At 35.8% G+C, this 17,927-nt stretch overlaps 1 protein-coding gene across 3 annotated transcripts in view; it reads right to left on the bottom strand.

Annotated features, from left to right (window-relative positions):
• Nucleotides 1-17,927, bottom strand: part of PCSK5 (proprotein convertase subtilisin/kexin type 5) — a 405,671-nt gene that overhangs the window by 179,311 nt on the left and 208,433 nt on the right. For all 3 annotated transcript variants that reach the window (XM_081067383.1, XM_081067381.1, XM_081067382.1), the window contains exon 10: nt 11,943-12,046. In XM_081067383.1, coding sequence (XP_080923509.1) covers nt 11,943-12,046 — 104 coding nt within the window. The remainder of the gene's footprint in view (nt 1-11,942; nt 12,047-17,927) is intronic.

Below are 17,927 nucleotides of genomic sequence, written 5' to 3'. Positions count from 1 at the left end.
CAAGATGTTATTCACATTTTACAGCTGAAAAAACTAAAAATCTCATGAACATTAAAATAACTCACCCAAAGTCACAGGGACGCAAAGCCAAATGTTCAGACACTCTTTGCATTATATTTGTATCCACTGGTTACTACTGTCTATAAGACACACAGTATTTATTTCAACTAATTTCTCAAATCAATCCTCAGCCTCAGAACAACAAGGTGGCAAAGGGGGTGGCAAAGGTATTTATCTATATATATCACATGAACAGTGGACCATTTTTATCCTTTTTGCCTTTTGCAAATCAGCTGCCTGAAAACTGCTCTCTTCTTCAAAACTCATTAAAATATCATGCACAGGAAAAGAAATATGTGGGCTTGGAAGGAAAGTTAACATCTGGCCCATAACCCTTTCCCCTACTCTTGCTGAGAAATGACCTTCTTCAGTCATTTCTACCAGGGATTTTTTTCCCTGACTGTGGAGATCTTATTAATATGAAAAAGATACTTTATTTTCTATTCATGCTTAGGTCTTTTTTTTTTTTTTTTAATTGGAGCTAACCAGACATGCACAGATGGAAGAATGGCATTGAGTGGCAAAAGCAACTTCCCATTTGTTAACATCCAGCAGCAATCACAGTATCTTTCTTTTTGGCTCTTTCAAAGATAACTCTGGAAACTTTCGGGTGGACCTTGTCTTTTGGTATAACACCATAAAAAGAAGCCTGTTGAAGCCATTACTGGGATGTGTGATAGAAGTTTAACTGCTTTAAAATGCCTAAGGCTAGCAAGATGTGGACGTGTGTAAAGGGTATGAATTGAGATTCTAAGAAAAATAAAAGTCTGGATCTATTTACTTCACAGGAGATGTATCCAGATGGAATCTGCAAAGCAATCGCCTGGCATGTAACTATACCTTGCTACATGCAAGTGGCCTCAGGACGTCATGCGTAGAACTAGGGCAGGATTCATTTTCAGGATTTCTTTTTGAATCTTAGAGTCTGGTTTATATTATAGACAGTGGCACCAATATAAAGATCTTTTCTGGAGAGGAGAAAAAGGATGGGCGAAGCTATCTTTACTAAAATTGTACTTTAAAAAGATGCAATCATAAAACCTTTAGTTTCTTGTTTATTTGGGCAATCTTATTGATCCTGAACCCGTTTCACATCGTCCCCTTTCATATTGAAAGCTCTATTCCTCAGAGGAAAATATGGTCTGTTGGGAGCACCTTCATAAGACAGCTTGATGATAATCATGAAGCGCCAAATAAAGCATGACTTAGGCCTGTGCTCAGGTATCCCGTATATGTCAATATTTATAAAGACTTTTCACCCCAAATACAAATTTTGTCCTACTGGCCCCACATTATACCTTTGAATTCATGAAGCGTCAATCATTTTGGGATGAAAAAGGGAGAAATGTAAAAAGAATATGAAAAGAATAATGGATTTGGGCTTGGCACTCACACTCACTCACATAAAATTCTAAGGTTTTACTTCGAACTTTGTCTAGAGAGCTGAGATAAAGAGAGTGATGAGATTGTCACAGATACCAGAAAACTGTGACGCTGGTAACACTGAGTTACTTTACTAAGGAAGTTTCTGTGAAAGTCAAGGTTGAAGCAATAAGTGAAGGTTAAAGGGAACAAATCCATCTCTGAATAGATACCTTTGAAAAGATGCCCATACCTTTGATAACTGTGGGAAAAATGCAACAGGGCTGCCCATGTGGGACTTATGTGAATTAGCAAATGGTGCCCCCTTCTTTAAGGTGGATATAATCCCACTCTAAGGCACATGGCTGGGTGAGTGGATCACAGGCTGGATTTCAGTCTCCACTCAAGTTAATAACTTGTGCAACCCTCTGTGGCATTCCTATCATACAATCACAGACATTTCTTGCATTTTTAGAGATCTCCTCTGATTCTTTAGTCATTTGTGGCTGGAATTCAGTGGGGGTTTTAGGATTCTAAGATACACAGTATTGAACTCTAGGGCAAAGCTGACTCTGAAGATACTTCTGAAGGTAAAAGATGAAAAGAAGCAAACGATTTCCAGACAAAATTATCTTGCACACTATATTAAGAAAGCATACACATTGTAGCCTCTGGTGTGTTCAAAAACAGCATTGCAGCTTCCGAGGACTATACACGATTATAAGTGTGCTTTAACGCCAAGAAAAAGAATATCAACGAAAATCTTAAGAAAGAGAAAAAGCAATTCATCAACTGTACATGCTTCTGTCACTCTACCTGCAACAGTCTTATAGCAACTCAAGAGGCTCAGCAAAATGTTACTTATTTTCTTTAAATCTCTGCAGAGTCGCATGACAATTGCAAAGAATACAACTGTATGTGAAAAAAAATTCAAATACTGGAAGTTAAGTGGCTTTCTGAAGGACATGGTGGACAATAACAACCAGCAAAAAGACTCTGGCCAAAGGAAATTTGTGAAGCCTTTTCAAAGAACAATTTCTTTTGTGACATTTTTCTAGAAGCAATCTTGTCACCACACCCTTTGCCCTGGGTTTATTAAAAAGCCATTTCAAAAATCATTTCTTTCTCTTCTTAAAAATAAAAAGAATTTAGCAAAGATGATTATATCTCCCAACTCTATAACTCTCCATATTTAGAAGGAGGCTAAGAGATGATAAAAAATTTCGCTGAATGTCACAGTCCTTAAGGTCAGGAATACAGAATTGCAAAGCAAGATAATATAAAATGATCACTGCGAGAGAATTTTTATACATTTTAGCAAGTCAATTTCTTACAGACATGTAATTTGGTAGGACAGATCATAGGACCAGTGGATTTACACCATCAGTTTAAGGAATAAAACTCTTTCTGACATCAGACAAGCAACTAGAATCAACTTGCTCGAAAGTAATTACTACAATCCAACTCACTTGCTCAAAATCACTGCAGTGGTTCGAGAATGTTTTTCAAATCAAATGAAAACTCCTAATTCTAAGATTGAAGTAGCTTCGCTGTCAGTTCTTTTAAATTACTTTCCTCATCACACTATACCTGCCCTTTTTGCACTATGGGTCCTCTTCTCTCTTACCTTGACTGTTGTTTTCACCATAGCAGTCTTATCCAGTTTTAATCCCCAGTCCTCCAAGAAATGCAAATAAAATAATGCATCTATTTAAACTGAGTAACCACTGTAGAAACTATTTCAGACAAGCTTCAGTTCCCAATAGTAACTCTAAAGTTCTCAAACATCTTGCACCCTATAACCTAGACCCTCTTCTGGTCTAGGTTATGTAAGTGACATTAATGTAATTCATTAATGATCAGCAGATTATGTTTTTTTCCAATACTTTTGAGCCCATTTATTGTTTTTTGAAATCTAAATAGTCTTATAGAAAAATAGAGAACATAAATAAGAAAGTTAACTCTCTAACCAGAATCATCAACTAAAATCACTGACAAATGAAAACTGTAACTCAGAGAAAACAGACTACAAAGATGAGACTAGAGGTGCTCCAAAAAATGTGTGAATATGAAGTAGTGAGTTTAATATTTGAAAATGATAGGGAGCTAGTTTCATTTCTAAGCTACACAGAGTATTTTAATTGCCACAGCTCTATTCACATCTATACATACATATGTGCCCAGTTTTTATCATACAAAACATCTTAACAGAATATTACTGTTTAGTAATTTAATATTAAAGGTTGTATGAGAATGACGCATGACATATAGATGATAATTTTACCTGAATGCATATTATGAATGAAACACTGTGCTAAATTCTGTATATGAAGTATCATATACATTTCTTCATCTTCCCTTCGGCCACACCAATCTGGCTATGATGGTTTCCTGGCTTCTGTTTGACCCAGTGTTTGTGTATGCTGTATGCCTTGCCTGAAATACTCTACATCTGGTTAGCCATTTGGATTGCTTCCTCACACCTCAGGATCTCTGTTTAAAAGAGGCCTTTTCTGATTGTCTAATGTTCAAAAAGTTATATATGAATAGCTATACCAATTTTACTCACTGTAAACCCAAACTGGATACAATAAAGCCACCCATGAAAAAGTAAGGAAGTAGACAAATTGTGACATGAACCTAGAGTGGAATACTACTTAGCAGTAAAAAGGAATGAGCTGCTCCTACACTTAATGACATGGGATAAACCTCAAAAATATGACATGGAGAGAAAGCAGCCAGTTTCAAATGATTCTATTTATATACAAGTCTACAAAAGACAACCTAATCTATAGTGACAAAAAGTAGATATCTGGTTGCATAGGATGGGCTGGGGGCTAAGAGATGAGAAAGGAACACAAAAGAACTTTTTTGGGGGACAGAAATGTTCTATATCTTTCTTGACTGTGGTGATGGTTATAGACATATACATTTGTACACTTAGAATGGTGCTTTTTAATATACGTAAATTTTCTCCGATAAAAAATGTATGTAGATTACCAGATACACTATTTGTGTGTATACTCAGCTGTGCTGTTTTTTATTTTAAATAAATGTAAAACCTCATAAGAAAATGATTGTTAAATTTTCAAAGTCTCTGTAAGAAAATGTGTGTGTATGTGGGGATTTTGATAAGGGTGTCCTGATTTAAATCTTTTGTGGGTATTTTATTTTGGAACTGGATTCAGAATCCAGTTATCAGTGATTCAAAAAAATCCATTGCATTACTTTATATTCACAAAACACTTTTGGCCTGAAAACAGCATTGGCTCTCATTGATCACGCTGTGTAATCACTGGGTTTAGGGCTTGATGATTTTGATATTTGCCTAAAATATCAATAGGAACCATAAAATATCAAGATTTACTACTATTAAAGAGACCAGACTCATATGCTGAAAGAAATTTTAAAATACTTGGGAAGTCCAGCATCATTAAAATTAGTGAAATCAAGTCTCATCAGGCGATCACACAAAAAGAGACATTAACTCTCTTTTACGTGTACAAGCTTTTGCATATTGTTAAAGAATCATATTTTATACTCACAGCTTTTGTATATCAATGACTAGACAGTCAATAAGATGTTGATGGTTACAAGCAGTTCAGATATCTATCATTAGTTCCTATTTTGAGGCAATTAATTACAACTTTAAGACTTCGTAGGCTGAATTCAAGGTGACATTTATATGTTAAAACTAATTTGCAAAACAGAATTTAAGTATAGTTGTGTTTGAGATATGATTATAATTACTAATATGACATTATGAGAGAAAAAACTATGAAGACATATTAGTGATAATTTTGTTACAAAATCCTTAATAAATTTTCTCTAGTGCACTCAAGGTAATTTAATTAATTTCAACCCCCAAACACAGCATTCTAATTCACAACATAGTTCCACAGCTTTATCCTCATTTCTGGGAGTAGAAGCTATGGTTTATGAAAACATACTTTTAAGATTCTTTTTATGTTTGGTGTTTTCCATTTTCAAAGCACTTTTCATTCAACTCAGCTTTCTCATTGTGTTTGGTATTAGCTACCCACATTCTAAAAAAGAACACCAAGATATAAAAACTTTAATTGGCTTCCTCAAAGGCCAAAGGAAATATCAACAACAGACTCTCTACTAGAATTTTGAGGTTCTTAAGACTGGGGCAAAACCACAAAACTACTCAAACATAATACTCTTCATTAGCTAATTATATCTGGTATACAGATAATAGTCAGATAGTGCAAAAATGTTTTAATTCTATTTTGAAGATGGATTTTAAGTGTGAAACCATACACAAGCTTATGTATAAACTTACGTACTTAAGGATAAAAAAAATACAACAAACAAAACAAAACACCCCAAAGTCTAACAAACCTAACACTATCATTTGAAGACCATCACGGAGAAAACATTTTTCATTTGTAGAAAATATTTCTAAACCTCAGGTATTTGTAGGAATGAGTCAAACACGCTGATGGGACAAGTGGATATTTTGGATACAAGATTAGATTAAGCAATGATCAAGCGTTTTGCTGTCAGGGGTTCTATATTACTGTTCCCATGTAGATATTTAAGTAAATCATCCACCAGACAAAAGAATAAAGGTAAAATCTCTATGTGTGATTCACATCTGTTTTGTAATTGAGCAAGATAAGCTCATATATACACTGATCAATACATACAAAATAAAAGGTTTTAAGTTAATACAGATTTAATGACTATGAGTTCATAAAGCACAAGGGTATAAAACATAAAATATTGAAGGAAAATCAGGTAGCATTTCCAGTGAGCAGATTTAGGTAGAATCAAATGCTTTCATTCCTCTTTTTCTTTACGTTATACAAGAGAAAAACTAAGTGCCTTATTTCTGCAAATGAGATCAGGACTGGAGTGAAACATCTAATTCTGTATCACCTCTGACACTGACTAGATGAATAATATTTCACTTTGACCTTTCTTCAAAAACATGGTGGGCAGATTACCAATTAAGGTGCCTTATGTAGCTTTAACATAGCTACCAACATCACATCAGCATGTAAGGTAGCATAGACGAAATATTATTTGTACTGTGAAATAATAAAGTAAAATACAGCTTTACCCTTTCAAATAGTAACACATCAGATATCACTTTATACCCTCAAAAAACTCTAAACAAACAAAAACCAACCAACCAACCAACCAACCAACCAACCAACAAAAAAACCCAACCACATTTCAAAACCTTTAATTTCTGTTCAACACATGGCATGCTTTAATGGTTTCAGCACTTCTAATTCTTTTAATAAATGTTACATACTGAAAGCAAGACAAGTAGGTATTAAAAATATATTGGAACATCTTAAAATTACCAGCCCTACCAGTGGAAATAAAATGATGGCAATTAAAAGTAATAAAGGTTATTAAAAGTTAAGACCTTGGAGGCTAAGAAGTCATGTTAGACTGTCAATTGTTTTCCCCATGGTGGGAAACCAGTTAGAAATTAAAAAAACAAAAAATGTAGTAGTTTAGTTGTGGTCAAAGAAAGAGTCAGTGGGGATGGGAAGGTTTCAGCAACATGCTGGTAGAAAAAAAGAGACTTACATAGTCTGGGAGGGCAGTGAAATGGAAGGCGTGGTAACCTCGCTCACTTAGTTGTCATTTTTGATTTTCAATGACATTTTTTTCATTCTTTCGCCTAGTAAAGATGACAGAAGGTCCTAATTTATTATCTGATGTCTATTCCTGTTCCTAGATTTAAGAGAGTTTAACTGTATACAGTCATATAATCCAAACACAGACACTTTGAAAAAAAAAATCTAAAGCACCGATGTGGCATGCATTAAATTATAATTATAACTGTACCTGTTAAACCAGAGATAAGGACTTGGGGGAAAAAGTCAGCCCACACAGCCCAGGCACTTGGGGGAGGCAGGGGTGGTGGATTGACAGGTGCCTCCGATTAAAGCCGTAGAAAGAAGGGAGGATATTACAACAAAGAGCTAAATTCTTCCTGAAATGATACCAGCCATGGATTCCAGAATAATGCAGAATGAAAGTCCTCAGCATGGCTCTATGGTCCACATATCCAATATACACAAACAGAGCTGGTCAAAATGCACATTACAACGCCACAATAGTCTCTACGTTAGATGCCTTCTGTGGTTAGGCTGCATTTTACATGATGAGAAAACTATCAGTGACACTTAACATGATTTGGCAGATCATTTGGGCTTGACTGAAGGGGAAATAAAGATGCAGTGTAAATGTGTAAATTTCGGTTTCTGTATGTCAATCATACCATGGCCAGATCAGATCAGGCAATACAATGGGGCCTCTGACATTTCCTTCCACTTTTTGGGTGCATTTCAACATGTGTTCGGTTGGCATGCGGAAGGTGCTCAGAAAATATTTGTGAGTAAATGAAGACACCACATAAATTCCACAAAGAAAACCACCCAGATGATAAAATTCCTTGATTCTACAGCTAATTTTTACATTTTAAGGAGCACAAGGGAATATTCAAAAAAGAGAACAGAAATAAACAAAGTTTTCATAAGAAGAAAGGAAAAAGATCAAGAGAGAAAGAAATAATACTGAAAAAAAAACAAAAACAAAAAACCTCAAAAAACACACCAAACAACTTAATGCCAAAGTCATCTCCTGGCATTGCAGATGTTGGTCAGTAGCAAAATATTGGAATTTGCATTTTAGTTCTCTAGTGGCGACTATCACTTCTGTTCATTTGGTCTCATACAAATACTTTCTTATTCTCATACTTAATCTCAATTAGATTCTTTGACAGGTGGGTGATATTTACTCCATTTATTTTTAAAGAAATTATCTCTGGAGGAAGTTTTAAAGTCAAAAGATGTCTGAAATTTAGCTAGGATTATTTACAACATGAACAATGTTTAGTCAGTTTCCATGGGTATGTATTCATTGGTCTATGTTTATTTTGAAAAACAAATCTTCAAATGACATCTTAACTATAACAGATGATTATTATCATTTAAGAAGCAGCAGGATAGAATGATCTTAGTTCAATTAAAATTGTTAAAAATTAAGGTACCATTAGCACAAAAATGTTGATGAGTGGCTTTCATCTTTGGGGCTCCCTTCACTGTGAACTAATCTCACTACAGGATCATTTATAGAGTGCTACTATAACAAGAGCACAGAGAAAGCAGAAGGAAGTTCTCCGTACCCAGCTCATCATATGCAACTCCGGGTAATCCCATGCTTAGAGAAAGACGTAGATGAATCTTCAGAGAGACACACTCCTCACTTTTTCAAGGCCCCAACCTCCTACCCTGAATGGGAACCTGTCCATGCTCGTCAACAGGAAGCCAGTAGCTGCTTCTGGAGGGAATCTCTTCCATTTCCCAGGTCCATAACACATGTGGGTAAGAGTGGAGCAAGTCTGCCTTGAGGAGAGACTCACATCAGTTTAGATCAGGGGGTCCAAACTTTTTTCAACAGTTTTCACCAAGGGCCATGTGCGGTAAAATACACAAACAGCCGGGCCACTTACTCGAGGTGAAGTACGTATTGCCTCACCTGGTTTATTTAAGTAAACTAAATGCATTTTTCAAATTTGCTGTGGGCCAATTAACAATGGATTGCGGGCCGCCGTTGGCCCGCAGGCTGCAGTTTGGACAGCCCTGCTCTAGATCCTCTGGCTGTGTTCTCTGACTAGGATGTACTGAATACGGGTATGTCTGAAGAAATGTTAAGAACTTTGTGTGAAATGGACTTGGCAGGATTTGGTGAGAGATTGTTCTTTAGGATATTAGTTAGCTTCTCTGAACTTAAGGCTCTTAAGTCAATGGATGGCGAGACCCCAAACCTGACTGGTTGCTACTCTGAGCTGCTTCTGCTTTACCTGATGAGAAGGAAATCCTGATGAGGACACTGACATTCCCATTACAGAAGAGTACCTACCAAGCAATTTGGGAAATTCTTTTCTTTTCTTTTTTTTTTCTTTTTCTTTTCTTTTTTTTTTTTTTTAAATAAAACACTCTTCAAACAAGTTAAATTGCTCAACATTAGGATGAAAAACAAGCCCAGGGAAGCACAAGTATTTTCAAATCCATTTCATTCATTCATTCCACTCAGCATTAGAACCAAGTTGCATGGGAAGAGGGTGAGCAGCCGCGGCCACATGCTTCTGTTTGCAGGCAACTTCTGTTTTCTTCTGTCTAAGGAGAAATGTTTGGCCATGTGTTCCTGCTAAGGAAGGCCTGCAAAAGCCAGTTGCCCTAATTTAAAATATGGGCTCTTGCTGAGCAATCATTGCATGAACCTCTTCCAAGAATTCACTATTTTTTGTTCGTTCAGTTCTTCTTTCATAAAAAGCCCATCTTTCTCCAGTCCCACTGACCTGCATTCTCTTCTTCCCCAAAGCACGATGCTTCTACTGCTAGCTTTTGCCTTAATCACTTTTATTTGTAGGACACTGGGGAGGGAATGGTAATGCTTAGAGTAGGAAAGAAATTTTCATTTTTTTAAAAAAATTCTTCTTATTATGATCATGTTTAGATAAAATATGGGGCTTGCCATCAACAAAATTACAAAACAATTCCACTGGGAGTCCAAACTGTTCAGGGTAATTCATCTATGAAAAAGGGAACTTTAATTGTTACTCTTGGCAGCAATCTAAGAGAAGAGTGAAATATTATACTAAATATTGCCACGTGCAATAGTAAAATGCTCTTTCCTCCTTGCCAGAAGCAGTGTGCAGCCCCCTTCAAAATCAGGTTTGGATCTGGCGACTTAGTCTAAATCCTCTATTTCCCCCTCTCCAAAACCAACAGAGGTTTTCAGAAGAGCTGTGTTTTTTATTAGAACCATTTGCTCTTTCTAAGTTGCCAAAAAGGAGTAAGTAAAACTAAGACTTTTATTTGGACTAAAGTTGATTCCTCAGCTTCATGGAGGTCAATGTACTTAGTCTGTGAACCTTCTGCTACGAAGTTCACTGCAGTGTTGAACCAGCTAAGGTTATGTTTTGGTCCCTTCTTTCCCCCAAGCCCCACCCTCCAGCCTCATGGATTTATATAGTGGGAGTTGGGAGCACCTGGAAGCTAATCAAACTGAAACATACATACAGCAAATTACATCCTGGATTTTCTAGAACAACTGAAATTTCAAATATATGTTTCGTGCCACATGTAACAATTACTATTTTGGGACCTAGTGTCTTGATTCGGGCTTCAGAAAATGTGATCTCGACAAGTATTTACAACTCTTCAGATTAAAAGTTTATTGAACACTGCTGTGTTAGATAGTTTATGAGCATGGAAAGGAATTTGATAATACTCAAAAGCAGAGGGATATTCTTGTTCTAAAAATGGGGGAAGTCTTTTGGTAAAGATGTTAATCAAAAACTATTTTATATGGTGTTGGTTACCTGGTATATTTATAGGTTTTTGCTAAGCATGAGACTATAATAAGCCTTTTGCAAATAATTTTTTAAATTACATTTTATATTCCCAGCATGAATATCTGCACACATTGAGTATAATTCACTAAAAATATATTAAAATCATATGTAAGATATCATGTGTAGATAATATTCAGCATCTAAAACGTTTAAGTTGAGGCCCAGAAAAATTAAATGATTTGCCCAGGATTATTCGTCATCTAACCAATGATCTGAAGACCAGAACCTTAATTTTCAAATAGATATTCTCTATGCTATGAGACGTCATTTTTCATTCATAGGAATATGTAATGATACTAAGATTATTTGGGAGTAAATTTAAGTCTGCAGATAAGACAGAAGGGAATTTTTGTTGTAACTTAAATTAATGGATAAAAATTTAGATCATCTGAAACCTGAGTAAATATACTAAACTTTAGGACATCTGTTTTATATAATTATTTTCTTTTTATTATAACATATATTATGAATGACAACAAACAAAATGGCTACAGTTAGACAGTCTGAGGAAACCATAATCTCTATCAATCATGGGGAAAACAGTCAGCAGTTAAATATTATGCACAATTTTAAAGACTGCACATTATAAAGCTTCATAAGAACTTTTAATTTATATAAAGTAATGTCTTAAAAGTATGCCTGTTTTTCTGTTTGTGGAAGTTAAAAAAAAACAAAACCAAAATGTATAGAAAGCATGGCCTGGAAACTAACAGTGATACACTCAAGTAAACAATAAACAGGTATTATTTAAGTAAAAATAATCACTATAGAAGATGAGAAAATTTTAAATACATTGTTACAAATAGCACTCAGATAATCAATGGCAGCAAATAAACTAATTAGGAGCCCCATAGGTCAACTATAGTTGGAAGTCGGTTGTCTTTTAAGAAATTGACACGCTGTGGGAAGCCAAGGAAATCTGCCTTATATGTATTGCTTTAATTTTAAAAAAAAAGAATCTGCCTTTTATTTACTAAAAGATCAAGTGCTTTGTATGACAGCACAAAATTTAAAGTTTCTTTTGAGAGGTTCGATTTCCTGCTCTCCATTTAAAATGGGGGGAAAAAATAAAAATATTTTGCCTGTGACAGAATATGAAAGAAGTTCTCACCCTTAAAACCAGCAGCATTGGTTTTCCAGTCATTAGCGTTCAAATGTCCTGCACGGGAAGTCCTGACAATAACATGCTGCACGTCTCTCCAGGTCAGAAACGGACTGGGGAAAGACAAGGTAAGAATCATTGTACCAAAAAAAAAAAAGATGGGGGAAGCAGAGAGTCACAAGCAAATTAAAAAAGCGAAAGCAAAATGGCAAAGTACTAAAAACAAAGGGTCAGCGATTTGGGTTTGAGATAAACAAATGCCAAATGCCGCTCTTGTTCTCAACATGGAGAAGTGACATTAGTCTGAGGAAGGCAGAAAATGTAACCTTAACTTTAAGAATTAATATGATATTAGTCAGTGTAATTTAGGCTTTAAAAGGGTGAGGGTTTCCAGTTTCCTCAAGAAAATGGCTCCCAATTTGGGCCCTTTGTGTAAGAAGAGCTTGCATCATCCTCAGAAAATTACAATAAGCTAAAGTCAAAACTGAAGTCCTCTGGAACATTCCTTGTTCAGCTGTATGGACAGGCAATTGATTTGTAATTTAACAAAGAACTTAGTAATGTTTAACATTCTACATGTGTGTGGAGTATATGGAAAAAGTCTCAACTAAAATTGAATCCCTATTTTAAGTTTCATAAAAGAAGAGAATATTGTACAGGGCCCAAAGCTGGGCTCCAAGGCAAACACAGCTATGGGAGTATTCTTGATTTGCAATAAATAGTTATTATTTTAAATTATTGGGAATCTATTTCTTGCGGTTGTTAGCTCTGAAGAGCACAAAGAAACTATTGAACAGGCGATACTTTCACCGGAGAACTGCAATGTTAATCAAAACAGAAAACAAATTCAAATACATATACACAGACTTTTGTTCTTTTTCAAAGTATATGCATATACCGGAAGGCATTTGAATCAGTGCATGCATGAAATTCTAATCAGGATACTTACTGAATTTAGTTTTGAATGTGAGGTGTGACAATCTTTTTCTTAATGAAGAAATGGCAATTACCACACAGCTTGTGTAGTGATTTTCTTTTCTTGTTTGCCACATTAATTTTAGAAGGGTATTTGCAAAGGATGGGTCAAAATTTGGGGGAGGGGAGACAATGACTCACTACCTTCCTTGAAGTGTGATGGGCCATGTGGTCATCTCTATGTCCTGACATATGCTCATGGATCAACACTGGCATCTTCTAGGCAGAGAGAGAACCTGATACCTATCTTAATTGAAGTTAATTTTCAAAGATGGAGTTGCACATTGCTTCACTTTATACTACATTTCCCCCATCGCAATCACCATATACATGTTTTTATGGATAGTCATCTAATAAGAAGGGGCCCAGTGATCAGATTCCAGCACTCTCATTTTCTACCTATGTGAAATTGAGTTCTCAAAAATCAGTTTCCCCACTTAAATTACGGATGCTAATATCTACTTTACCTCATTGTATTGAATGAATCAAAGTTCTACTAAGTACTTAGTTCCCTGCACATACTAAGCCATGAAGAAGTGGTAGATAGTAAAAAATTATGAGCAAAGTTTTGCAAAATTACAAGCTGTAGATCCTACTTGGTGGTTGAAAATGGAGACAGTTATAGTACTATAGAGTTCTGACACTTATTTGTTATGACCTCAGATTAAAAATGAAAGGGAAGTTATTACTCTCATTTTTAAAGTTTTCAGAGGGGTCAAGATTGGATCTTGACTATTTTGTAAGGTTTCATTAACAAAAGAACTTAACACTGAGGAAATTAAAACCCAACCACGTAAATTTTTTAAATATAAAAACAATGAAAACATAATCATTTTTGTTTTGTTTTGATACAACATTCATTAGAAACCAATATAGAACCTAATAAGGCACAAAATTTTGATGAAAGAGATAGATCCCAGGAGGCAGGGAAGTTTTGCTTCTAAAACAAATAGCATGATGTGGCCTTTGCTGCCTGATACTGAATCCACATAATAATTCAGTAGACTCAATTCAGGGAAATGAGCCAAGGGGTAATTCTGAATGTTAGTCTCAACATAAGATGTTCTAGCTCTGCCTGAGATGTGATGTTAATCTCCTTTCTCTTTCCCAGTGTAGTTATTGAATGAAGGACAAAAGCAACAGCAACAACAACAACAACAACAGCAGCAGCAGCTCAGTCTGGAAAGACATCCAGCCACGTACTTATGGTAAAGCACAATCCTGGAAAAATGTTTGTTTTTTCATGAGCAAATGGCAAGATACCTAAAAGTATACTGGGATTTGATAAATATCTCTAAATCAAGCTAGTGATTTAAAAATAACATTTAACACACAGTTAAAACTTCCATATTTTAAATCTTACCCTTTGGGGAAAAGAAAAAAGAAGAGAAACAAGTTTCCCATGTTACCTATCATGCGGGGGCAAGATTTCTTCAGAAATATCAAGGGCAAGGTTTTGACTATTGGGAACCTTAACACGAAAATATAATAATAGTAACAGAACAGGGAACATTTATTTTTTACCTGAAGCAGTTGTATTCAGGTAGATTTGGGAAGCCTCCTGCATTCAACTCAGCCTGAAAAAATCAGTTAGCTGCTCTCATGCTGAGTTACAAAAACTAGTTCTTCTTGGAGTGCTTGTAATTAGAAGGAAGAAATTAGCTTCAGGAAATTAGAATTACACATGGAAAGGAGGCATTCAGATAATTTTACTCTGACGTTTGATAATGTACAAGTTCAGAAATAATTTAATTTCAAAATTTCCTGATTTTCACCAAAATAAAATGGGAATATGGGAAACCAGTGGATTTTGAACCAGTGGTTTTTCTACCTGAAGGAGGATAACAAATGAGATCAGGAAACAGCCATAGGTGAATTTGCTAGTATCCTGAGAGAACTTTTATTGGTGAGGACACCTCATTCATATTTTATGATCTATTGGTATTTATCCTGACAAAGATGATGTAAATGTGAAGAAGGCAAACTATTAGACTTCTGGTAAACCACGTACAGAGTGAAAGCAAAGGAAGGAAGACTGAGTGCCCTGTGCTAGAGTGCTGCAATTCACAATGGTATTTTAGGACTCCCTAAAACATAACCCCTTCTGCCAAATACCCCGGACCGACACTTCACTGGCCCCTGAAAACCAAGACCCCTCTCACCTCTAAGAACAGGAAGACTGAGGATCAACAGCTTTGGGGGCAAGCAATAATCAAGAGGCTGAAAATCTAACCAACCTGGAGAAAAAGATTAGCTTTGCTCAACCCTGAGCCTGGTGACCATTGCCCCATAATACACCACACGCAGTTATGCCACATATCTCTCAGGTTTCTTCTTGGAATTATTAACAATTACCCTTAAATAACAATATACACAAAAACGGTAGCATCTATAAATGCCTGCAAAATGTGGCTAGCTATGTACGACTTTCTAAGGCAATAAAATATACATGATTTTCTGGTGAGTCCTGTATATGTAATCTTTTCCTGTTAGGAAATTTTGCATCCTTTAATAGCCTTGTAATAATAACCAACATTTAGTAAGCAGTTGGCCAGGGTCAAGCACTGCACATTATATATACATGATTATTGTGTAATCTGAAAAATTGTACGGCATAGGTAATATTTTTACTCCCATTTCATAGATAACATAATTGAGGTGTTGAGTTACACACAGTAACTCAAGTACATACAGGTAGTTAGAGGTAGAGCTATAATTCAAATGGCTGCACTTGGCTGCAGAATGTGTGCTATTAATCACTAATTAACACCAATTCCAGATAGACCCACAAAGGTAAAAATGGATATACACACAGTGGTTTGTCAGGTGATTCTTTGACAAGTGGATCAGGAAGTCAGGTGTGTCATATCATGTCCTCATGGTGACACAATTTTTGTATCGTCACTGTCTCTCTCAACACAGGTGGCTCATATTTATTTACCACAGCACAGGAGATTCTTGAGTCTTAATTTCATTTTAAGATTCCAGAAGCCTAACATGGGCACACTCTATCAAAGATAAACAGAAAGATATAAAACTAGGGAAATTATATTATGTTTATAATATAATATTTCATAGTTATATAATGTCATAACATTATTCAATTGTTTTCTTCACACTATTTTTATGAACTTGTCACATTGCCTGACATGCTCACACTTTGATGGGGTTTACAGCCTGGTTAGGTTCTCAGTCAGGGAATCCCAGCTGAACCTCATCCCAAACATTTCTAGTTTCCAGCTGCAAAAACAGGATAATTAATGACACTATCACTACCTGGTGTTGGTATTACATTTTTGTTCTCAGCAGTGCACTGTATTTCATGGGCCCAACAGTAGGTTTAGAAGAAGTAGAACATATCCCAAGAGAAAAATTTTGTGTAGTGCTTCTTGTTGGGCCTCTATGTGCAACTTCTTGTGCTTAAATTTAAAAAAAATTCTCTCCTCAAGAGTTTTTCCCAGATAATTCTGCACATGTGTTTAAAATAAATCTGTATTTTGTGGTCCTAAGGACTAATTTTGAATCTTGAGTGACTCACTCACCTGCATTTATTAAATGAAAAAAGAACTAACCTTCTCCCCAACGCTCAGATAGATTTATCATCATAACCATTTAAGGGGAAACTGAGAAAAAGGATAACACATACACATCTTAGTACAGAAAGAGAATTTATAAACAACAGGAGCAACAGGAAATCCCAATAATGAAAACTGTTTCCTAAACAAGACAATGTTCTTTAAATATACGAGTGACTCCATCTAATGTGATGTTGAACAATTATGTGGACCAAACCCACCAGGAAATTGCATGATGAACCAGGAATCAGTCAAATAATCCAACTTTAAATATTAAACAAGAAATTGACAACAAAACCAGTCTCCTTTTATGAGGTGTGATAAAAAAAAATATGGTGAATATTTAAATTAAAAAAAAATTATTACAGTAAAAGATATATCCCTCTCAATATACACCCTCCTCACTTCGAATACACTTATCCGGTTGTTCTTGCCACTTTCTGGCGCAGTTCTGGAAGTCCTCTATTTGAGTGCCTTTAGTTGTGCTGTTGTGGCTGCCTCAATGTCCTGAATCGATTCAAGACGTTTACCTTACATGGTCATTTTGACTTTGGGGAAGAGCCAGAAGACTTACGGTGCCAGATCCAATGAATAAGGTGGATGAGGACACACTGTAATGTTTTTGACAGAAATTGCCATATACTAGAAGTGACGTGTGATATGAAGCCTTTCCACGGTGTGATCACAAAATACGGTGAATGCTGCTGCTGAGTGCCATCCGACAGAAAGGCATGGATCTTCAATATGGGAAGTGATGCCTGGAACTTTAGTAAGTGTGTGACAAGTTTCGATTTGTTTGGTGCAGTCAATCGGTGTGAGCTAGGTTGAGAGAAGGTGTGTTTTAAAGAGTGCCATAAATCATCCTCCATCATGACAACACTCCGTGTCACACACCACTTTTTGTGACACTCTGTGTCACACATCACGCCAAATAAAAGCATTATGGTGTGTCCTTATTCACTGGATCTGGCACTGTGCGACTTCTGCCTCTTCCCCAAAGTTAAAATGATTCAGGACATTGAGGCAGCCACGACAGCACAACTAAAGACACTCATGAAAGAGGACTTCCAGAACTGCTTCAGAAAGTGGAACGAACAATGGGATAAGTGTGTTCAAAGCAAGAATAGCAATATGTCTTTTACTGTAAGACACACTGATGGGGATTAATAGCAATGTGTCTTTTACTGTAATAATTTTTTTATTTAAACATTCACCATATTGTTTGATCACACCTTGTATGTTTCTAAAGAACTGTATAAAACAGAAATGAGAACAAGCAGCCAGAAAATTATTATCATTGTACAAATGTTAAATAAGTCAATGTTTATGGGAAAAGAACTGGTTATGAGCTGGAACAACAAAGATGAGGCAGAAAGTGTTTAAAGCCTGCTGAGATTGGTAAACACATTATTCTGACTGCAGCCAGTGCATACCAATGATGATT

Source organism: Rhinolophus hipposideros, assembly GCF_964194185.1.
Source record: "Rhinolophus hipposideros genome assembly, chromosome: 11".
NCBI lineage: Eukaryota > Metazoa > Chordata > Mammalia > Chiroptera > Rhinolophidae > Rhinolophus > Rhinolophus hipposideros.
The sequence above is the reverse complement of the archived record's forward strand: the minus strand, read 5'-3'. Positions and strand labels throughout refer to the sequence as shown.